At 42.3% G+C, this 25069-nt stretch overlaps 1 protein-coding gene across 1 annotated transcript in view; it reads right to left on the reverse strand.

The window, feature by feature from the left end:
* Positions 1-25069, reverse strand: part of PHACTR1 (phosphatase and actin regulator 1) — a 77262-nt gene that overhangs the window by 17258 nt on the left and 34935 nt on the right. Inside the window, exon 7 of the mRNA XM_026841836.1 lies at positions 4641-4696. Within this exon, the coding sequence (XP_026697637.1) occupies positions 4641-4696 (56 nt within the window). The remainder of the gene's footprint in view (positions 1-4640; positions 4697-25069) is intronic.

A 25069-nucleotide genomic window follows, 5' to 3' on the forward strand; every position in this document is an offset into this window, starting at 1 on the left:
AGCCAGCTCTTCAGAAACTCTTATCTCCCTGCCCACAGGCCCAGTGGCCTCAGGGGTTTCAGCTACGACAGAGTTGGATTCTGTGAGGCTGCAAGGTCAATGATTGGAAAAGAAAGATGTGCTTTTTTTTTTTTTTTTTTTTTTTTTTCCTCTACAGAATAATTTCTCGCAGCTATTCTTTGGAGAGAAAGGAAAAAAATAAATCAGAATAGTGCTGCTAGGCAAAATCCACAATGTCCCATGACCTGAGGAAAGTAAGGAGAGAGTCCTTCCATCATGTGCCTTCACAGCATCACACTGGAGCATAAAAGCACATCCCAGGGCAATTCACTTTCAACATTAAGCCTAAAGATCACATGTTACAAGTTCTTACCAGGGCAAGACTCAATCATTATCCATCAAGAGGACAATAACATTTGAGTACACTAACTCTTCTCAAACTTAGGAGAAGGCTGTCGTACATGTCTTTGCGGTGAACTTTACTAAGTCACTAAAAGCCCAGGTTTCTAGGTACTCAGCTCCTCCACCAGTTAGGATCCATTTCCCCTGCTCTACAGCTGAACTGCTCCTTACTCCAGTCACACTCGTGCATAACAGATGAGAGCAAACAGAATTCATCAGCTTTTCCAACAAGTACCCTGTGCCCCTGGTGTGATCTGGTTTTCACTCAAATAGGACTAGCTCAGGTAGAAGTAACTCTCTGCAGGGGAGATTATGGAACTCAAAGGCCAGTATGGGATAGGTAGCTTGATTTAAAATGTCCAATTTTGGACTGAATTAAAACCAAGGGGGAATCCCACATTCCTCTCTGCTGATCCCATGGGAGAAGCAGGCACCTCTGGCAGAGTGGCAGTAACAAACTGCCAGCCCTAACTTCTTCAGCCATGAGAGCACAGGTCAGCACTCCCACTAACCAACTGGGACAAGGCAAAAATAATATAAGCAGGTCCTAACCCAATGGAAGTCTGCCCACCGTGGAGCAGATGCAACATTTCAAACCAGTGCATTCAAAACTGGGGCTTTCGTCACACAGAAATAGGTGCTAAGGTTCAGAGAGCACAGAAATGTCTCAGCGGGTGAGGAGGGCTAAGCTGGCAGCCAGTTTCTTGCTGCCCAGGACAGTAGAGCTGACAGGTCTGTCACAACTGCTTACTGACTTCAGCAGGAATGGGACATCTCTACCAAAGTGGACAAAGACCCAGTCAATGTTTTGATGCTTTACAATGCGCTTCTGATCTTTAAATGCCATTTTACCGAAAATACTGTTTACATTTTCAGGAGAAAGTAAACTGATACTAGAATAAAAAGAACAGAAGACATCAGGGAGACACAAATGGCTTTTTAAATAATAACTGGAATACTGGTAAATATATTTTTCCTTTTTTCAGTGATTCCTGTCCCTACTGGGCTGGGTTCTCTTCTAGCAATTGCTTCTCTAGACATTTCATTCTTCCCTTTGTGTCTCAAATTTGGAGGAGCTGGTCCTGCAAATGTCTACTTTCAGGAACAGAGCCACTAATAAATCCTTGTCAGATTAAGCCAGAGAAACACAGTGCTAAATAGAGCCCACACAGAGTCACGGTAGAACTGCAAGCAGCCGAGAAGCTATGTATAAAACTTAGTTATGAGCATTCATTTTTGTACTTGGCATACGATATCTTTCTTTTCTCCTCACTTCTCAGCCCAGCTATCCACCTTCAGAGACAGCCAGGCAGGTTGAAGACCTCAGTCAGGTAAAAGCTGAGAATTAGAAATACATTCTCCTCCGAGACCAGAAAGTGACTTTGTTTTAGCTATTTCTTTAAAGTTAATTAAGTCATGCCAATCTTATGAAGCTCCCAAACTGTTGCTTTATTTTATCTTGTGTTCAGGAGATGATCTGTTTCTCTAGACCTGAGCATGTGAGGGTGGGTGTGTGCGGGTGAGATTTTCAGGCCTCATTTCTGTGCCAGTGTGAAATGTCCCTCAGTTCAGTCTGAGACCCTCAGTGCCTACCTAACCATCATTTTTGTCAGGAATTCATGCAACCCTGAATGTGCCAGGCTGTCAGCTGAACTACTTGCATCCATCTGAGAAGTGGCACAGGGGTGGTGCATGAAGGGAACCAAGGCATCCTTCCTCATAAACATGGCCAGCAAGTATTAACTGCAAAAAGTATTCTTTAGTCTTCATGCTAACTCTGAAGGTCTGGCCTCCTCCCACTACATGCCTTTGACTTAAATAAGAGTCAATGAATTGGGTACACTTCAGTGAAGGACCCTTCAAGCACCAGTGTCCCTGTTCTCTGTTTCTTTGCTGTGTGCTGCTGTCATCTTACAGTTTTTACCAGCAAATAGTGGAACTTGTACAACGGATGCTTTGCCCTTGTAATTCAATAAAGATGACCATCTCATGCAGCAGCATGAAGCTCGGAAGTGATCGCTTCATATATAAAGACTAGCTATCCCACCACATTTTGCCTCATTTATTCTGTCAGAACGGGCAATAATGTGGTTACACGTATAACAGGAACATCATGGTACCAGACATGACAATTGAATCAAGGACATTTCAGTTCTAACTGCAGAGGAAATCCTATTTAGTCTACTTGGGAGCTTGGTGAGTTTTCTTTTTTTTGTTTGCGTGTGTATGTGCATGCTCTGGACTGGGCTTTTGCAAACTGATTGACCTGCTTATGCAGACGATTTACACTCTTTTCATTATTGCTTCCCATGTCTCTTTTCCTCTAGGCTCCATTAAATTTATTTTAATTCTCCTTCTCATAAGTCTAAGGAAAGGACACAAAGTGATGTAAAAACCAGACACTATTTATATTTACTTGTTTATGGGTGGAGCATTTTATGCTTTCTTTTTTTAAAATTATGTAACTATTTTAGGTTTTTGTTCCTTTCCCGCTGTGCTTCACCAACAGTTGGGATGCCTTGGAAATATATTATTTCTTCCTGTAATTATAAAGCTGTTTGTCTACCAAGACACACATGTTTTGGAGCAGATCTGTGCTTAGGAACCAAGCTACAAAAATTTCATTTAGGAAACACAATATAGTTCTGGATTTAGGGTAGTATTTTCAAACGCATCCATGTCATTTAAGAGCCTTTATTCGATTAAAAAAGAAACTAATATGACTCAGGGAATAATTCCTCTGAAATTTAAGACACCTTCAGGTTGCTACGTGACTGGCTGCACTTAGCCACATGACCTTTAGGAATCTCTGCAAGGCACAGAGCACTGTAGGGGTAGCCTCTCTGCCAATGCTGGTTCAAACCCTGCTACCAAAGCAGCTGCCCAAGACCCGCACCCTCTCCCCTCACCAGTGCCAGGGTGGCGTTTACTGGTCATGCACCAGTGCCAGGTGGTGTATGACACGTTTGTTCCTAAGTCCCAGGATGACAACATGAGCTGCCCAGAGAATTGGCCTCTGTCCCTCCTTGCCCGAGCCTGGCATCAGTCACGTCACAGGTTCCCCCTCCCTCAGGCTGTTCTACTACCTGCCATGAAACAATCATATCTGGATGTGCCACCTATTTCCCCAGGTTCTGCCCCTGACTTCCTCCAGCAGGCAGTCACAGGAGTTAGGAGTAGATGGCCAGAGCACAGTTTGGGCTGGCCCCAAACAAATGGCTTTTCCGGTAGCCTTGGGCTCGCCCATGCTGCTCTGATGTCCAGTTTTTTTGCCTCTTTGCACTGACAGTGGCATCTCTCTCTTTCTCTTTGTCTGCCACGTGTCATAACAGGAACGGATGAAAACACCCTGCTGAGAGTTAACACTATCGTTAACTTGTTAGGAATTTGATTTGGAAGTATTTAATCAATTTTGTTAATTTTCAGATAATCATTCTTTTGCTACCACATCTTTATGATTCTGTACAATGCAGTTATTTGAACAAGAGAAGGTAAATTATGGACCTACCTAAGGAAACATTATGTATAAAGTACCATTCAGGAATACTTTTTCTGTAGTATTTCTGTAGTATTAAAAATTTCCCCAGTTTACTAACTTAAAAAGGGAATAACTTGTTTGTTTTGCTTTCTGTTTCTAATGCTTTTTTTTTTTTTTTTTTCATTTTTTCCTATTCATTCATGTGATTATGAGATTCATGCTAGACTCAGTTCTGCTTCCTTTGGAATTGGTAGTAATGTATCTACTAACAATTCATATCAGGGTCTCTAAACATTATTTTGTCCCTTTAAAATATAATTTCACATTTTGAGGATCTACCAGTGAGTTTCTGGCTGATTTAAAGAAGAGTTTCAGGGGAACATTTCAGGGAAATAATACTGAGTCACACTGGCTTATTTTTTTAATTGAACAAAGGCTCCACCTAGTCTAGATTGCTGTGAAAATTTTTAGGAAAACTAATCAAGCCATGTCCTAACGTCTTTACTAACTTGTAACAGGATGCTCATCTGTGTAAGAGCTACATAAAGGCTTTTCACTCACTCTGATTTAAAAAAAATTATTCTGCAGCTCTAGATGTTGCTACAGACTTGCACACTGATTTGCATTTATGATGCACTTTATTATTATTAATGATGCACATACAGAATAGCTGATGTTTTATAAAAAACACCCAACACACATCTGAACTTAACCTAAACAAGCTGGCTTCAGGTTAAATGTCAGCAGTATGAGGACTTACGTTTCAGTATGTTCCTCTGCTCCAATTCTTCAGCAGTTGGCCTCTGGCTCAGTCGTCTGCGAAAAAAGTCCAAGATCAGTTTTTGGACCATATCACATTCTCTTCAGTTCTCTGTCTTGAAGAGTTATTTTGGGGTGTGAAAGGCAGAGCAGAAAGCACTGACACTGCTCCATTATGTACTTGGTACACCCGGACCATGCGTGACACAGACCATGCTTCGCTTTCGCAGTTTCCTCTGTTTTCAACTCATGAAAGACAAAATACGTTATGTCATCTTAGGCATGACTCTCCCACCCCGACCCCAGGCAGAGCTGCTGAAAGCTAAGCCCCACAGATGTCTCCACTTAATTTCCTTCCTCCCATGCCTGCTTCCTGACTCGCACAAGTATTTCTAGCTAAGACCCAGCTAACCCTCTTGCTACCCTCTTGCCAGCCTCCTGGCTTGTGCCCCATTTGTTCAAACGGCGTTTGAACACACAGACAGTCCACAGAAAAAACAAGGGATAGTTTGGCAGCGCTGAGGGCAGAACAATAGCAGTCCTCCTCCTCCTCCTCTGCACCCTCACTTTCCTCCGCCCCCTCTCATGGCTTTTATTAAATCTTATACTGAAGGATCAGCGTGACTTGCTAGTCAACCTGTACGTAATAGGGTCACAAAAACCTCAATCTAATTACAAACAGGGACCCTGAGCCTAGAAATGGTCTGAATATACAGAATACAAAGCAAGGGAGAGAAGCACAAAGGGGTCTTTGGACAAGTAATCCAGGGAGATGACATCAGAAGTCATCTGTTGGGCCTCCTCATACACTCCTCTGAGTCAATGAGAGTTTTGTCAATGATTCTAGTGACAGGACAGAGCCTCCTCTTCCTTCATATGTGGTCATTCAGAGACATTCCCAACTTGGGGGCTCCAGTCTCTGCCAGCTGGATCATCAGTTCCCCTGTGAGGTACTGGGTACTGATAGAAAACGTGACTTGAATGGCGGCTGTGTGGCTTCATCTTCTGCAATGAATGCTTCCCCCAACCTGGGGCACAGAAGCTCACTCCAAAGGGTATGTCCCTGCAGGACTGGGTGAGGGATGTTTGACAATGGCTCCTCACAACAGAGGGGCCAGACCGCTGCTCAGAGATGTGCACACATCCCCCACCAGCCTTCTCCAGAGCCAGAAGCTCACCTGAGCACCAGTTCAATATCCCTGCCCCTCACATCGTGCATGGTGTACAAGGCTGAAGGGCAAGGGGTGGGTAGGAGACCACTCCCTACACCCACTATATGAAGGCAGAAGTGCTACAGACATCTGACTTCATATAGCCTCCAGACTTCCACCAGCCATACGTCCTTTGGGACCACTTAACGCCACAAAAACAAAACAACAGAACATGGCCCTATTCCAGTGGAGAATTTGGAGTCATAAGCTTTGTCTCTTTCCTATGGCAGACCGAACATTTATCTCACTGGAAAAGTGTTGAAAGGGACAGAAACTCATCCTTAATTCAGATTAAAGAACATCTGCAAAGTACTCTGAAGACAATACTTTTAATGCACCACATTGTGATGCTTTTCAAGAGAATGTATCAGAGGGATGCTAAGGATGGACTCCAGACATCTAGTGTGCAGCTGCTTCTACAGAAACAAAGATCAAACAACAAGTAAAAGGAGAAATTAGTCTGAAGAGAATGCTCCTGAGAATGTCCTCTCCTTTCCAAGAAAATGCAGAAGTTTCATCTATCTGCACAAGTGATTCATGAAAGGTACTGGGGTACCTGCCATGGAGTAGAGGCATTGAAACACAGCTTTCACTTCACTGTGTCATTATTTCCACAAATGAGGACAGATTTCCTCCAATGCCTTTGGTATTATATGTACCCTCTACTTCTGTATTGCTCAGAGACCTATAGACTGTGAGATTCTTCTCCATGCTGCCTGGCAGAGCCTCTAGTGAAAGTCAGCCAGGAATACCTGTGACCTGTGTTCCCCTTTGAGAATCAAATTATTTTATGGATCCCATAATCCACTTTTTTCAGGCTGCAGTGTGCCCCATCATTTTCAGGCAATGCACTCACATGGCAGAAAAAAGCCACAATACTTTTGATAGATACAATCTGGAGATCTGAAGCTATCTGCATTCACAGGTTGTCGATCGCTTCAGCACTCTTACAAAGCCAAGAATTTTTAAGAGCAAGACTTAGTAGGAAAAGATAAAGTACCCTTGTAGTGTAACAAAATCATGACCCGTCCTTCCAGTGCAAGCAGTAAAGCACAGCTGGAAAAAAAAAAAGGTAAAGAATAGAAGCTGTGGAGATGCCTGGCCTGCAGTACCAGTGTTTGCTTTCATCTCCATAAACTGCTGCTATTATCCCCATTTCCATCGTCCTTTTGGACTGATTGAGCTTGCTCCTGCTTCCTCATTGTGAGTCCCTCCTTGATGATCTCCTCCATCAAACCAGCCCCTTCCCCAGCCCTTTGCTTCCAAGCTCTCACAATTATTTAATTTCTTTGTCTCTTGCTCTTTTAATTTCATTTCTTCTCTTGTTGCCACAGCGATTCTGCCCCTAAACTATCTTTGGGCTTTACAAACAACTCCACCAGTTCCTCAGAACATCTTAATTTTAGTTCTTTTTTCTTGCCTCTTAACTTCTAGATTTGCCAGATGTTGAACAGCTGTTAACATTGCCATCTTTGAAAATCTTGATACTAGTTACTGATCCCGTAAATCAAGAAATGTAAGCAGCTATTGCTTTGTTACCATGGCTGCAAAGGTACGGGTTTTTTCCCACCAAATTTCAGTATACTATCTCCAGTGTGCCATTCTGATCTTGGCAAACACCAGACATGATACCTCACCTCTTCTACCTTCCCTCCTATGCTGCCCAGAATAAAAAATATTAATGACGCCCACCTATCTTGCAGAGGTTGATTTCAGTAGTTTGATTGCTGGATTGCTGCTGTGCCTTATTTAATTTAACATCTCAGGGGCTCCACGAGGCTGTCAGGAGGCCAGAGGTCAGGTCTCATTAGTAAGTGTCATTAGCAGCACAATCGGAATAAACAGGAGAAGGTGAAGGTGAGGAAGGAGCCTGGTGCAACAGCAAAGAACAGATCCACTTGCGAAAACAGTAAGAATTGAGTGGGATGTGTGGGGCTGCTGTTGATGGGAAAGGTTACTCTGGCTGTTTCATGGAGCTGTATGACTATAAGCATCTAACCAAGGAACAGGCAAGACAGACCTTAAAATGTAACAACATTTAACAGCACTTTCTGTATCTAAAATCTCTTGTGTGATCATGCTTGACCTTCACTGTGCCATTCATGCAGTTTTGCAATAAGCTTCGGGCATTCAAGGGGATAGGATACAAGTTTTTGTAATTTGTGCTTTGCAATGTATTGCCTGGTTTATACTTCATATGTTTTGGCAATATTGTTAATAGCAGTTTTGCAAATACTCTGACAAAGGTTTTACTACAAAGAAAAACTTTCCTAAGATTTATGGTGACATAAAGAGAGCCTTGCTAAGTTTTCACTGAAAAAATAATATTCAAATGAGATTGTCAGTGAAAAATAAAACACTTTGCTCACATTTACAAAGATAAACTTGACAGCAAACCAATTTTCTGAATTAATTGCCTGCATGATGAAAATGCACCACACTCCTCGTGCTAGAACTATACAAGACCTGAGCAGCTCTTCAAAAGGATGCTGTGTGGTGGAGTCTTTTTGTTTGGGTTTGTTTTTTGAATCTGCTCTGGGCTGGGCTGGGCACATCATAGTGGATGAGGAGTTTGGGGGCTGGAGGGACAATCATGCAAAATCAATTAGACTTAAAAATATTGGCTGGTGGGGATGTAATCTCTTCAGGGTGCAAAAGAAAAGAAAGGCAGCATCTTCACTGATGGATGTTACTGTTTAGAGCTTGCCCAGCAAATTGAAACTTCAGAATGAGAAGTTTCTGCTCCATGTGGCAGCGTCCTGCAGGAGCAATAAAAGGAAAAACTAGCTGTACATCTCCCCAGGCAATTCAAAACACTTAGATGAAGAGCCCACACAGCTCTGCAGTGTGGCCATACCCAGAGGGCTCTCAGGACAGTGGCCAACTAGTTGTGGAGCTGACGGTCATATTCTTGCAGCCCTTTTGTCTGGTAGCACCTTTGAAGTAAAGGCGCTCCTGGCTGCCTAGGCTGTCGCCTACTAGGAATCATGGGTTTTTTCTCCTTCATCCTTTTTTTGTTGTGGATGAGCTCTGTGAAAGAGCCATCCTGCTCGTTGTTATGTGAACAGGATGGTGCTGGATATGTGTTTTCTGGGTACCAGGAATTCATCTTTGCCTTTGCCCAGAGGACAAGAAAACTTAAGAGCTTTGTATGGGGTCATCTGTAAGTATAATGGCTGGATATAGTACAAGGCTCGCTGGAAAATGATGCCCCGTATACTTGCCAAGCTTATTAACTCTGAGTGTTTGCAGATACAAGAGGCAGAACCCAGCAGCTCTCCAGCACTTGAATGGTGACATCTCGTGTGTGTGACCCATGAACAGGACTGATAGGCAAAGAGGTCATGGGTGGTCACAACAGGGCATGCAGCAGTATGGTGAGGTGTCCAGAACATCACCAAAACATCTTGGAGCAGTCATGTTCCTACAGCTCTTCCTGATGATATAGGTCACCCTGATGTAAAACAACTTCTGTGCACAGTGGGGCATAACCTCTGGAGCAACTCCTGAATTTATTCTATAGATGCAAATCTTGTTACTCAATTGCAACCAGGTTCAGACCACTCTAGAGATCACTCTAAGAGAGGAGTAAATCTGAGCAGAGCACGTGAGAAGCCAGCTGCTACAAAGAACTACTTGTCACATTGCTTTTTAGTTGGCATAAATGAGCATGACCGAAGCCAGTAGAACTGCACTGATTTACATCAGCTATATAATTCGACACGAGGAAAATTCAATAGGAGTAAAGAGTCTTACTGTTGCTTAATTTAGCTTGCCTTCCCCAATAACAATGCTGATAGCAAAGCAATAATGATGAAGTATAGGCTACCAGGGGCTCTTTGCACTCCCACGCCAAGTACAGAAAATTGGAAGAGAAAAATGGAGGAGAAGAAAATCTTGTATTTGCTTCTGCTGGTTAACTGTTAGCAGAAGGAAGGAATGAACTACCTCCTTTCCTTATGTCACTGCACAACGAGCAAAAAATACTTGTAAGCCTTCACTTTCTCTGAAGTATCAGCCCAGATATTGCCAGCCAGACTTCAGAGTCTACAGAGGACTATCTTTCTCCTAACAGGATTTATAAAATGGGATTAAAAACAGTTTTATCAATGAGTGAATAAACTGAAGGCATATTGAATAGAAAATCCCTACCCAAAGAAGCAAATATAAGAGTTTTACACCATTAAAATTCCTATACTAGTCTCCATTAAGATGTTCGCTAATTTGTAGGATACATTATCTTTCTTTAAGGCCTCTTTCCTGTGTGACAAGTCTCCTGGTAACAGTCATCATGATATGCCTTATAATTCCTTTTCCTGAGAAATCAAGGCAATAAAACCATAAGGAGTGTTTGCCATGATTCAGTTACCATGTAATGACTGCTCTCCATTTCCCTGTTGATTTTAAACATTCAGTCCCTGGGAGATGGTGGTGCTTCTGCAGCTATAAAGAAGCCTGTGGCAATGACTAGAGCAGACCAAAATGGGCAGAGACCCCTGTTCATCCTGGGGAAAATTGGTGAAGCACCACTGAGACAGAGTTTAGATGAGAACTAGTTAAACAATCTTGGTAGGAAGTGCTTGCTTTTGGTGAAAATTTAAAAACTGGTAAGCATCAGTTGAAGATCTAAATACTTTCTGAGGGTGCCTTATGGGCAAGGTACTTCTGCTGCCTGAGCATCCCAGTTTGTTCCCTGGACTGGACCACCTGGTTCAGGATAGCTACAACAGTCCCATACCCTGGAGGAGAGAGGCAATGCTTTTGCTAAGCAGTTCTTCCTAGTGCACCACAAGAAATACAGAGCAGCCTGGCATGTGAACCAACCAAATAACAGTTCCTGTAACACATCTGCAGTCATCTATCCAGCTGGGCTCTGCACGAAAATCATATTTTCAAGTAAAATTATTTAATTTTAATTTAGGCTCTAATCAGTCTTTCACTACCCCCAAAATTATGCTTATCCCAGACTTGGTTTTGTGTTGAGAAACAGTTTCAATATAAACTTTAAAGCTCTGCCTAGTCTAGATTGTGGTGAGGATTTTTAGGAAAACTAATCAGCAAATTTTCTGCTTGCTCAAGCATCTGTGGATAGTGAAAAATATAACCAAGCTGGCCCTTTGTTTAAAACTCTAAACCTGACCAATTTGTTTTCTCATTCTTTAGCCCATGGGAATCCAATTTTGACTCATAGCTCACATAATGCAGTCTTTTCTGTTTCAGCTGAGGGATTGATTTATTATTATTTTGATTTACTCTTGGGAAAGTTACAAGCTCCCCAAGAAAGAACAGGCTTCCCTGATTAGGTCTCCTGGGGAAAGTGAATTATATTCAAAATGTAGATTTTGACAATTCATTATGTCTGCATAAAGTCTTGCCTATCATATACAGAACATATTTCTTTAAAATACCCAAGTAAAGCAGAATCATCTGGGGCCATGAACTCTGTATTTTGTTAAAAGAAAAAAAAGGAATGACTAGATAGTCTTATGACTCTGAGTAGAAACAGTGTAAATAATGACATACACAAGCCATCAACCTTTCATTAGACCACACCATCACAATGTGGGCACCTGCAGTTTCCTAAGGAATTACTTAATTTCTTATTCTTTTCTAAAGGCAAAGCCAAAGAGTGCTAGACACACAAATTCAGATTTTGGCCTCCTTTTCAATAATTGCAAAATGCCTACTGATATGCCGAACATTGTAAGATCACACAAGCTCGTGTCTCACACCTCCAGATCTAAAATGGAGCCTCCTCTGTTTCATTACAATACTGTTTCATCAGCATCAAACCTTTTAGTCAAATGCTGGCTGTTCACATAAAATACAATCATGCAAGTTTAAATGATTTAAAAACAAAGGGCATGGTGAAATTAAGATAGTTACACCACATGAGCTTTGCAGGATTAATTCTCAAATCTCTTATCCTTAATCCCAAGAACAAAATATCCAACAACTGCAGTAGGAAACAATCTTTTTTAGAGAAGGGAATTTACTATGTATCTAATTCAAGCATGTATTTTTGGAACAATAAAAATTGGATATTTTTGAGTACTAGAAATCCAGAGGGAAAAATGTACAAAATGCTGGTTGAAAATCTAAAGCATGCCAGAAAAAACAGATGGATGTTAGGACCCATTGTAATAAAGAAAAAAATGTTAGCGATTGTCCTTCTGTTGTCTGTACAGCATTGGGAGAAGACACTTGCTTCTCCAAAGGTAATAACACTGAACCAAAAGCTGATTTTACAAAGCTAAAGAGATCATAATTCACAGTTCAAGGTCAATCCACGAGAATCAATCTGAGCTAAACAGATATGCTCGCTATCTATAGGCTCATGTCTGGTTTGTTTTAAAATCTCTTCTTTCTATAGTAATGTGGATTTGTGCCTGCGAACAAACATACTTACAGCAATGAGTCTTTAAAGATGTTTTTTTGAAGGGAAGATCTAGATGCTGCGTCTTAGAAACATTTTCCTTACTCCTCATAGTAAGTTACGTTTTGTCCTGGTTGAATATAACATTCTTTTCCTCCAAACACTAGTCTTTAGAGGCTTCTCCTGCCATCTGCACTCAGTCAGTTTTGAGTTGTAACCTTGTATTTGGAAGATCTGTAGAGACCGGGTCACCATTAATATATTTGCAAAGGTGTCCCCAATCTTCTGCTGCTGAAAGGCTTCCTGAACTATCCTATGGACCATTCTGCCTAAGAACAGATGTGAGGCAGGGGCTCAGACCCCTTCAGCTCTCTATCACCCAACCAAGCCAGCTGTGACTGAAGCTGAATCTGTGACACCATCCCCTGGTGTTTTTAGCAACCTGGATTAAACAAATTTGGGGTATCTCTCTGGTCTCCAGCACATGGTGGCTTCTTACCATAAAAGCAGAGCCATCTCCAGGCAAGAGCCAGAATAGCAAAGCTCCATTCCCTCCTGGCATGTCCCCCTGCCCCGACTCCTGCTGCTCCGGGAAGCTCACATGGTTCGATACAGGAATAAAGCAGTTACTCCTGTGCATTTGTGGCAGCCTCAGGATGGAGAGAAGAAGTAATGCTTTAGGTGGGGAAGGTGGTTTGTGGAGCCAGGGAAGAAACCATGGAAGGAAGATGAGGGATGACAATGGGAGCACAGCCCCACTCCCCAAACATCTGACAACCCTCTAAATCCCCACTGATCTTTCCCAGCCCCGCTCTCCTCTAAGGATCTTGTTCTGAGAAAACTTAAATTTTGCCTATGCTGAGAAGGAGCTGCTGACTCCAAGAAAGGGCTAAGGGCTGAAGCACATAATGGAGGAACCATCTTCCCCGTACTTAGCTAGAGTTAAGATTAGACCTCCTGTGGAACACAGTGACATGGTGATTATATATGGACCACAGTGACTGCATGTACATAACTTGTGCATTAGCAGGTATCTTGCACCTCTAGCACTGTCAGTATGCAATTTGTCTAATTAAAAAAGCAACAGCACCCTATCTTCTTATTCACATATGCACTAACACAACTGTAATCCTAAAATACCAAGCCAGGGACATTTAAAACACATAAATAAACAAACCAATTTTGGTTGGCAGTCCAAATAATCTGTGACCATCATAGCAAATCTCAATTCAAAATGCAAAAAGCTGTTGGTTTTAACAAAGGAAATCTGGGTGGGGAGCTTCACCAACTTGCTGAGGGCAAGCTCAACACTTACATGGCAACCTGAAAAAGTCTCCCATTACTGCAGCAGCTACAGACCACTCAAAGAACAGAGAGAGGGGAGTTAATATATATTCCCTGACTATGTTAGTTTGTTACAGACCATTTTACCAGTGCCAGCATGAAGAAGGCAAACGAACAATACCGCAGAAATCAAATTCACCTCCAAACACTTCACATCGGTAATGTCAAAAAAAGCAACTTATCCACTTTCTGAGAAATTAATCAAAACCTGAAATACTCAATGACAACACAGGAATTCCAATAAACGCTTTTATAACAGAAGTTGGCAGTGTTAGCAATTCAAAACCACGATAATTCCGTTTCTAGGATAAAAGATGCATAGAAAACAGCATGGTGCACACACTCTGTCTTGTTACTGAAGTAGAAAAGTCCTGGATGTGAACAAACTTAAGAGATTTAGGAGTGATTAACTATTTCATGCCAGAGGGATTTCAGATCCCCAGATTGCATGAAAGGCAGGTGATAAATAGGAGCGATTTACTGCAAAGGGCTGTGGCCTAGAATGTTCACTTGAAAATTAAGAATTAGGGCTGGGTGAAACATTTGTGACAAACAGTAAAACTGCTGAAAAACTGAGTTCCAGCAGGTCAGCAACTATCTGCGAGGTAAGGTCAAACTTAGTGAGTAGTTTCAGCGGAGAAAATAGTTCACTAAACATACTTTTCTTTTAAAAATATTAAAAAGCATTAAAAAATGCATTGGATAAAAGATCTGATTCTGACCCGAAGTGCTAGTTTTCAGTTTGTAATAAAAAAATTGTCTCAATTTACTATTTTTATTCAGTTTTCCCTACCTCACTTGCTAATTATTTTGTTCCATTTGCGTACCAAATGCAAAAAATCCCTTATTCAGTCAACTCCAGTAGACACAACTCTTCTTGCAGTAACTGCTACGGTAATTACAAGCACAAATCTACTGAAGCAGGTTACTGAAGCACTGCCAGCTGCAGTGCAGATGTCTGGGTCATTCCTAGCCATTTAATGGTCACATCTGCATCTGTGGTACCTGCTGGTCAGACTGGGTCTTTGCATATGTTTTGCAATGTTGATTCTTTTGTATCTGTATCACTGTTTGGGAATTCATTTCTACCTTTCTAGAGAATTTCATGTTTCACCACCCTACTCAGAGATTTGCCCACTGTATAAATTCCCACCCTCATTCAAGAATACAACCTGTCCCCTTCCAGTTGGTGTGTATATGGTGTGCCAGAGCCTACATTTGCCTCTGTGCATTAGGAAAGTCCAGAAATACTTTTTTAAAAATCATAGCATATCATGGAACATCAATGAAAACATGCTGCACCACAGACAGAAAATAACAAGCATGTCTAGTTTTTTTTTTTTTTTAAAAAAAAGAAGAAATTATTCACCTGGTTAACACTAAAAAAACACCATGCCTTAGGAAACTGCACGGTTGTTACTTTGACAAGATAGTAGACGTGATTTGCTCAGTTATATCATCACCTTTAGGTTTAAATTTAGTGGCCTAAAAGCATGACAAGATATGTTTTACTCAAGAGAATTCATGTCCCATCTGCATTTTCTTCTCTCAAAGTTACTGAGATGCACATTATTACCTGGAGGCTAAATTTGGACCATGAAGTGATAATCTTTTTTTTTTGTTGTTGCTTTGTAAGTATTTCTACAGCAAAACAAATGGAATGTTACAAAGAGGTTTATTACATCAAATAAGGAATTAGCAGCAGGAATCAATAATCTCCAAAGTAACAAAGATCCTATTTCCAGGCTAATACTCTTAACTTCAAAATAAACAATAAGAACCCCATGAAACAAAACACTTTCAGAGGGACATTCAAACCTTACGTGCTATGCTGAACAGGCTGCAGCCTTTTTCTTCGTCTTCTGCATAGTGTGACATCAGCTTCTTACATTTTCTCCCCAAAGTTTTGAGGGTTCAGTTCAACTGTTACTGAAGTTTCTCCACTCTTAGTTTTTTGACTAATATCAGGTACCTGCTTGCAAATTCCTCAGCTCCCCCTGACACTTTATCAATGTAAAAACCTGCCTCATTACCACAGACTAGCTGCTGGGGGGAGACTGATATTCTTTTAATTAGTTTTTTTTCATTAATTAGGGCTGGTTGAACCATGGAGGGGGAGGGAATGCCCAGCAACATCTTCCATCTTCCTTATATAAAATCGGAGAGAAACCTGTTTCCTGCCCAGCTGACCTGTAGTCATTTCTCCTTTACACTACAGACACTTCACTTGTTAAACCCTATTGGGACAGTGTTGTAGACATCTTCACTGTGACATTTCAAATGAGGGTGCCATTAAACCCCACATTTTTGCAATTGCTTGTCCTCTAAAGAAAGACTGCCTTAAATTGGTGATTGTTTTTTGAGATCCTTACTGGTCTGAATAGTTATGTATCTGTCATTCAGGCAGAGATGCTGAAGAGAGTTAATATTTAAAATATTTTTTATGCAAGCCGAGCAAAATATGCTTGTTCGTGGCTGCTGACATGCCACAGGAGAAGCCTGGATTTCCCTGCAGGGTACACTCAGATACCAGGACTAAAATACTCTGTCCTGGGCTTTCAGTACCCTCATTTCATGGCATCCACTTGTTTTCTGCATATCCAGCTGCAGTGAAGGCAAGGGGAGGGGGCCTGGAGACAGGTAGCAAAGGGAATCAGTACAGTCACCCTGACAAAAATCTCCTCTGAACATGTATTCTGAACAGCATAAAGTGTTTGTAAAACTGGAAGCTGCACCTACTGCTATGAGAGGGTACAGACTGGTGCTGGCTAGGATGGCCTGGGCAAACAGATACAGTGCCTGCTTCCTAGTTCTGCTCAAATTCATTATTAGTTTAAAATGTGCAATTTCTCATGCATCTGCATTAAGCTGAAGTAAAAGAATATAATCTCTCAGCCCCTCCTTCCAGCCCCCATTGCCCACAGCCATGTGGACTTGTGTTTTGCTTTACAAGCATATTGAATTTACATCTGTACCTTATAGTTTATGGAGTGTTAAGCCCATTTTCATGACGGGAGATTATTTAGTGCTAATAACAACTTTGCTCCTGTGATAGCAGCGGTGCTCTGCTGAGCCCAGCTAATGAACACCAGCTGCTAAGGAAAAGGGGGGAAAAAACATGTCTCGCAACCACTACACTCTGTCAGCTTTTCAAACTCCAACGAGCAGGTTTTTTTGGCAAAATGTGCATCAAATACACACTTCCATCCTATTTTCTTACTAGAGCATTAAAACATTGCTGTACTCTGCACTACTGGAGATCATTACTGTTGTACAGATACCAGACAGCACCACTGCAGGCTGTCTGGGATGTTTCTGAGAGGAGCAAGCTCCCAATTCCCTGAATTGAGAAAGAACAATAAATTGCTGTTTGTTGTCTCTGGATCCACCCAGAGACAGAAAGTTTTGAAGGCAGATCTTAAGGTTTTGCTTCAGATAGCTAGAAAAGGAGAACAGAGCTACACAAGGGTACGAGGAATTTGAAAAAGTCTTGGAAGTGAAACTGGGACTGTGGTGTTTTTTTGCTATAGCAGAGGTGGACTGAGGGGATGTGGAGGTACAGTGCAGAGAGAAAGGTTTGTTGAGGGAAGTTGGGTGTCTGGAGTTGACTTTCATTGAATACAGGTGCCTGTGAGATGTTCTTGTTTAGAAACTGAGTCCTGGTTATTTTTTCCGTGGATCAGAGCACGAGGAGCTTGATCTCAAGGGTTAACACCATACTCTCTTGGAAGTAAAATGAGCTAGAGACTTTTACGGTCTACATGTCTGTCATAGACAAGCATTTGTCAGAGCTTGTGACCTGGTTAAATTGTCTGTGCTGGCACAGCCATTGTGCAATAACCCAAAGCAGGAGAAATTTGTCAAGCATTGCATCAGAATAGTTTTAGGAGACACATTCACAGTAACCTTAGACGAGGGGTAGTGAAGGGAGTCAGGATTTTGGGAAGTCTGAGGCAGAACTTGGCCACTCTGCAGTGCCAAAGGCACACAGAAAATCAGCCAACGTCACGCACTTCAAAAGGCGAAGATGTTGCTAATACACAAGGATTTTTGTAAGATCTTTTGATGCCTTGTGCTATCACAGAATGGTGGAGGTTGTCAGTGACCTCTGGAGGTCATCTGGTCCAACCCCCCTCTCAAGCAGGGCCACCTAGAGCCAGGACTGTGTCCAAATAGCTTTTGAATATATCCAAGGAGGGGGACTCCACAACCTCCCTGGGCAACCTGTGCCAGTGCTTGGTCACCCTTATGGTGAAAAAATGTTTCCCAGTGTTCAGAGGGAGCCTCCTGTGTTTCAGTTTGTGCCTAAAGCCTCTGATCCTGTCACTGGACAGCACTGAGAAAAGCCTGGCTCCGTCCTCTTTGCACCCTCCCTTCAGGTATTTCTACACATTGATAAGACACACCTGAGTTTTCCAGGCTGAACAGTCCCAGCTCTCTCAGCCTTTTCTCACAGAAGAGATGTTCCAGTCCCTTCATCATCTTTGTGGCCCTTCACTGGACTCTCTCCCATATGTCCTTATCTCTCTGGTATGGAGGAGCCCAGAACCAGACACAGCACTCCAGGTATTGCCTCATCAGTACTGAGCAGAGGGGAAGGATGACCACCCTCGATCTGCTGGCAATACTTTTTCCAATGCAGACCAGGATAGCATTAGCTCTTCCCACGAGGACATGTTCCTGGCTCATGTTCAACTCGGTGTCCACCCTGATCCTTATCTGTCAAGCTGCTCTCCAACTGATCAGCCCCCAGCATATATTGGTGCCCGGGGTTATTTCTTCCCAGGTGCAGGACTTGGCACTTGCCTTTGTTGAACTTCATGAGGTTCCTATCAGACCACTTCTCCAGCTTGTCAAGGTTCCTCTGGATGTCAGCACAATCCTCTGGTGCATCAGCAACTCCTCCCAGTTTTGGATCATCAGCAAGTTTGCTGAGGATACACTCTGCCCATTATCCAGACCACTAATGAATGATAATTAAGAGAACTGGACCAAGTATTGACCCCCTGGGGTATACTGCTAATTATTGGCCTCCAACTAGATTTTGTGCCACGGATCACCAGCCTCTGGGCTTGGCCATTCAGACAGTTTTCAATCCGTCTGTCCATCCAGCCCATACTTCAACAACTTCACTGTGAGAATCCTATGGGAGACAATGTTGAAAGCCTCACTGTGTCTACATGGACACTATTTACTGCTCCCACCTTGTCTACCAGGCCAGACACGTCATTGTAGAAGTTCATCATGTTGATCAAGTATGACTTCCCCTTGTGAATTCATGTTGACTACTCCTGATGACTTTCTTGTCCTTTATGTGCCTGGATATGGTTTCCAGGATTAGGTGCTCCATCACCTTCCCAGTGATCAAGGTGAGGCTGACCAGTCTGTAATCCGTCCTCCTTCTTGAATACAGGAGTGATATTTGCTTTCTTCCAGTCTTTGGGCACTTCTTGAGCAAAGAAAAATTAAAGAAAATAAAAGTGGCACTAAATCTTTAATACTGCTGGGTTAAATTAATCCTTTCAGATATACTTTTATGCTGAATAGTGAGGCAGCATTGTTCTCTATTGAAGATTTTAACACGTTTTGAAGATTTTAACACTTGCCCTAATTGTTAAAGCATGACATGTCTCAACAAGCACGCAGAACTGAAAGGCAAGGTACAGTGATGGGCAGGTGGGAGAATCAAATCTGAGGCAGTCAATTGTGCAACGATCAAGGAGGATGCTGGGGAACTATGATGCTTAGTATTCCCTCACTGATGCCTTGCATTTCTCCATCACTGTCTTTATTTCTGTTCCAAAATCCTTCAGACTGAGGCCAAGTGCTCTACAGTATCTTGAACAAGGGTGGAGTGGAGGGGGGCTACAAGCACTACTAAAATACAAGGAGAAACAAGATAGAATAAAGACTCTGAAGAGAAGAATTAGTCAAGACAAAGGGAATTGGAAGTATCTCCCAAAAATGAATCACATGTGATGGATTTCAGAGAAAAAAATCCTGTCTTTTCACCGCTGCAGAGCCTTTTTTCATCTGTCACGTTACATTAGAAAACATGATGGAGCCCTTAACTCACTGGAATTAAACAGTGGAGTGCAAAATGTTGGCAGCTCTTCTAACTGCAGTAGAGTATTACATTTTCTTTGCTAGTCTGAGGGGGAAGATGAAATGGATGGTGGAGTATCACATAGTTCTGCGATCCCCTGCAACTGCCCAGGTCTCTCTATCTCAGAATGTATGTCTGCCAAAACAAGGGAAGGGTTAATGGTTCGAGCCCAACCCAAGGGTGAAGGACACCAGGCATTTACAGTCAGTTCTTAACTGGAAAAAGAGGAAAAGTCTGTGGGTATGTTCTGGCCCTGGGATATCCTGAAAGGAGCAGAGAGAGAATGCCCCGATGAGGAGATTTAAGAAGGTACCAAACTCCTGCCAGGGAAGTTGCTCCCCATTTTGAGACTGATGTGCAGCTGCAGTGTGTCTGTAAACCTGCCTCCAAACAAACTTATTCCTGTCAGAGGGGCTGCCTGCCCTCTTTTTTTTTCACAGCTGAAACCTGGATATTGGAACAGGGAAATCCTTGCACTGGGGCAACGCTCTAGGAAAGCCAGGGACCACAGTTTGGGTGTTCAACTTCCCATTGCAGCCAAACAGGCCAAAGGAGCTCATTGTTCATGCTGCTCACAGGCTTAGCTGGAGGTGGGCCAGCTGATGGGGCCATGAAAAGGCACGATGGCCATCTTCATGGTGGATGGGCAGGAACCTTTCCCTGTAGCTTCTATGAGGGCCTCCTGAGGCTAGCATTTACTTGCAGCTGACATCCCCCTGTGTGCTTCCTGACAGGGCCTGGGTGCAACTGAGCTGCCACCTGCCACCCCAGCAGGTGTCTGAGGTCCCCCAAATGCTGTCATCCACCATCCTACCAGGTAACTGAGGTCCCCGTGCATGTCCTGCTCCTGTGAAGGGGCCCTGGTCCAGGCAGCATTCCCCCCTGGAGTGGGCTGATGCCTTTGCAGCCCCTGCTGTTTGAGACTAGGGACTCCTGCTTGCAAGGCTAGCTTTTAAATCAAAGACAGCTGATTGCAGGGAGGCGGGAAGACCATTTCTGTCTTGATTACTGCAACAAAGGAAATTGTGAAGACTCTTCCAGCATGCTGAAAAACTCAAGATATTCTACAGGATAAATAGTCCAGGCCTGACATTATAGATGCTTGCTCATTTAGCAAATACAATATATTGAATGCTTATTCTATTAATTCCTCATTAACCATTAGCATTGCTGCCTCCTGAATTCAGGGATGTCAGTGAAGAACCAGGTTACTGAATTTACCTTGGTGCTAACATGCTTTCCCTGTAGTTTGCTGGTTTAAAAATTATCATCAGAAAGGCAGGCAATGAATATTACAGGCAGCATACTTAGAGACACACTGATGTGGTCTATTGCACATGAGAACATTTCCTCTTCACTAGTGTTATTAACATAAATAGTAATTTTACATGGTCAGGTCTGAGGTTAAGGACTTAGTTTAATCCCCACATATGGTCTGTGCAGTGCTTATGAATCCCAGTGCACTGAAATATGAGCATAATTTTCATTCACACTTGCCTCTAAAAGACCTGTTGTAACTTTTCTGCGTGTACGCAAAAAAAGTCCCTGTTCATCTCTAAGTGACCCTCATGTTAATACTATGTCTTAGGGAAAATAAGCAAAATTCCAACCTTACATAATTCTATCAGGTGCGATGGTAAGTATATTCACTTTCTTGGTACATTTCTTCAAAAGACATTTAATCCTATACAAACCAAACATATAAACCAATAAATCCCATTTACTACAAGGTCAACTCTTCAAAAAAGTCACCTCTATTTACTCACATACAATAACCTGCATATGAAACTCCTCTGTTTCTGGACATAGATAGATGACTATGTACACAAGTTAGATTTACTTCTCTAGTAGTCTTGCTTGTGCTCACAGTAATAGTCACAGTGTACATATATGAGCAGAGCTATATCTAAAAGCTGACTGGAGTCAGGATAAAAAATTGGTTTTATGTGTTTGACATCTTTACAAGGATTACCTATATTAATCTCCTACAGATGTATTGCCAAATAGGCCATAATACACCGAAAGGGAAAAAAAATGCAAACTGTAACTTCTGAGAGAGGTTAAATATTTTGTTCATAAAGCAATTTCTCCATTTTACAATCATCAGCCTATAAAATGAAATTTATTCCTGCTAGTCTACTTCTTTTATCTACTTGTACTGCCATCTGATTTGTTCCCTTTACGGAAATTACAAGGTCATCCAAACTGAGCAACTGTTGTGCTTGTGATTAACTCCCCACAATCAGCAGACACAAAACATGAAGATTCATGGTTAGCTTTTTACAAGGTGGAAATTTATGAGGTAGTTCTTAATGGAGCTTAAATTTGTCAGCATTAACCAGTAAAAGAAAACAAACAAACCAACCACCTTTGCTTTCTTCTTTTAAAGCCAGAATATATTAATTTAATTCAGGTACTTCCCTGCTTGTGTTTATTTCACGTGTATTTATTAATAATTGCCATTCTTTTACTGAAAAGAGTACTGCATGGACTCCACGTGGCCTCTTGTTTACTGGAGAAATAAAAGACTATTTCTATTACCAACATATGTTATTTCATTACTGCCACAAGCTTGTATTATATCACCATGAATTATTTCGCCCAGCAGAGAAATGTGACTTCCTCTGAGGTAAAAGCTGACAGCAGTTTGACAACTAAAAGCAACACTGCAATCAATTCCAGGCAGAAAATGAAGGATACCACATCCCACTGAAACTGCAAAGGAAACCAAGGTAGACTAAATATATTTGTCTCGGCTGTGCTGACAGCTTGAGTTAGACCTCAAATACAGACTGTGTCAGAAGGCTGAAGAGGATTGGAAGCATGAAGGGGAAATAGTAACCCCATAATGTGTTCTGCCTCGGCATGTGCAGAACAAGGATGGGAGAAACAGATGTTGCAACGACAGCTTGGAGTGATTTGCACTGCTTCCACGAGAGCAGGCAATGGGAGCAGTGACAGACCCCAGGAATAACAAATACCTTCCCGGGCTGGTGACATCTCTGACTGAAATGAACTTTTGACACAGAGAAAACACTTTCCACTTCATCAGTGGTCACACGGATGCCTCTGGGAAAACCTTACACTCAAATGCTGCTTCCTGCTGTCCGCTGCCTACCATTAAGAGCATTATTCTCCTCCGCACAATGTTCCTCCTCCGCTACAGTAACATAAATAAATTGTCTCTGCACATTTGGAGCCCCATCTTCTAACATGGGGAGACATATCTGCCCAAGGACAGACTGTATGCACTTTGTGAAGTTTTGCTTTCATACATAGCAAAACATCTGATGGCCCTGGTTGAGAGAAACTGGTGGCAGCAGGGGTTGATCCCATCCCAAGGTGGAGCTGCGACAGAGAGATCACACTGCCAGGGCCCATCCAGATCATATGTTAAGGGCACTGTTCATCCCACAAATGGGGGAGCACATAGCAGTGATGTGTTTTGTGGTGACATTACCCACTGTCACCTCCCCTTTCCCTTGATTGCTCTGCTGACCTTTTGCCAGAGCAAATTACTCAGATGAAGCAAATTCATGCTGTTCTCCTATCAAAACAATAGTAATAGCATTATTTGTGATATTACATTTGTCTTTTTCTCTGATGAATGATGATATTAGCTATGAAAATTCCTAATACAAAGAGACAAGTCCAAACTGTGCTCAGAAATGAGGATCCTCATTCTACTGAAACACAGTTAGATGTCTAAAGAGATCCTGACACCTGAGTGGTTTGTTGAAAGAACACAAAATTTGCTGTCAATGAGTGTTTGTCAACTAGTGGAATTTTCCAAAGTTCAGAGGCACATATGTACATTGAGACCCCAAGATAGCTTAAATATATATATCCATATATGGTGCATGAGTTTCAGTGGCTTGCCTGAGGTCAGAAAACCCATGTAAGATGTAGGCTTCCCAGAGCACTGTAACAAAGCCACCTTTCCTTTCAGTGCAACAATGTTCACCAGGACACGAACTACAGAAAAGAGGGCTGACAAGGGCCTTAAGACTCCATCTCCCATCTGTACTCCCGTATCCCCACAGAGAACCCAGATCAGTTCTACTCAGACTATTTATTCCTGATGGCTGAGTCCAGATGTGTAACGATAACTCAGTTTCAGCTTGTCACCCATGGATAATCACCTGCTTTTGCTGCCTTTCTCCTGATACTAAGGGCAATTTAGATAGTTCCCTTGTGGTTTCTCACAAATGTACAGCTTCCTCATGAAACTAAACTAGAAAGGGAAAATAATGGCGTTTACCCTAGGTACCATCACAGCCAAAACCCAGGCTCAGCCCTTTGAGTCTTTTTTCAGTTGCCCCCATTCATATATCTAGTGCTGTCACATCGTCCCCTCTAATCCAGGATTTAGATGAGCTTGTTTATCACAATCCCATTTTCCGTGTGATTTATCCCCAGCACCCGACATGCTAAGGGGCAAGCTCCACATGCACACACATGCGTTGTGTTGGGGATGAGCTCTTGCTTTAGGCACTTGCTTTTCTCTCATTAGTGGAAGCTAACAATAAGTGTGAGAATTGCAGACGTCAGAGGTAATTAGGAAGAAATTATTTCACATTACCCAACAAAATGAGGTCTGTGAATAAAGCCTAATCCTGCTGTCTGCCCATTCTTTTTATCCCTAAATGACTCAGAGATGGGGAGGGCATAAAATGTTCTCCATAGTTCTGGATGGGGAACGGCCATGAGGAGATTCAGCCATGCTCGATGAGGGCCATCTTGCTGCCATCCTTTGGCTGAATAAACCCTCCCCTTAACAGGACTGCAACACTGTTTTAAATAATTAACTGTTTCAAAAAGATGAATCATCTCACAGCATAATTTTTTAGTAAACAAACAACCACTTTGGACTATTCAGTCCCCTCAGGCCTCTGAAGGAACTGGTGTGCATTTTAATGACTGTGCAAGCCTTGGAGACCAGCCCTTCCTCAGCACTGGTAATATCTCTATCACCTTCACAGGGAGGGCAAAGATGCAATCCTTTTCCCAAATTGTCCATTTTTTCTACTTTGCTTTCTGGTTCACCACCTCTCCTTCTGTTTACAAACATACTCTATTGCTCTTTCTCCTGAGTACTCCCCCTCATGCAGAGGGACACATGGACAACTAGCACCTGATGTGAACCAGTCCAAAAACCTCACAGCAGCCTCATGACATTTTAAAAATCAATGGCAATTTTTCATACCTGTGGGAATTCACCAAGTTCATTTCATCACAGGATTTCTGTTCCTAGGCAGTATTTTTCAGTAGAGCTGAGAAAGATGTAGTATTGATCAGGGAATGCATAGAGTAGGTTACCTTTCCGATTGAGGTAGTAGGTGACCATCATCTGTCAAACCTGCTGCTCCATAATGAAGATTTATGACATTTCA

The sequence above is a fragment of the Athene cunicularia genome (assembly GCF_003259725.1).
Source record: "Athene cunicularia isolate RWA chromosome 2 unlocalized genomic scaffold, athCun1 chr2_part1, whole genome shotgun sequence".
In the NCBI taxonomy this organism is placed as follows: Eukaryota; Metazoa; Chordata; class Aves; order Strigiformes; family Strigidae; genus Athene; species Athene cunicularia.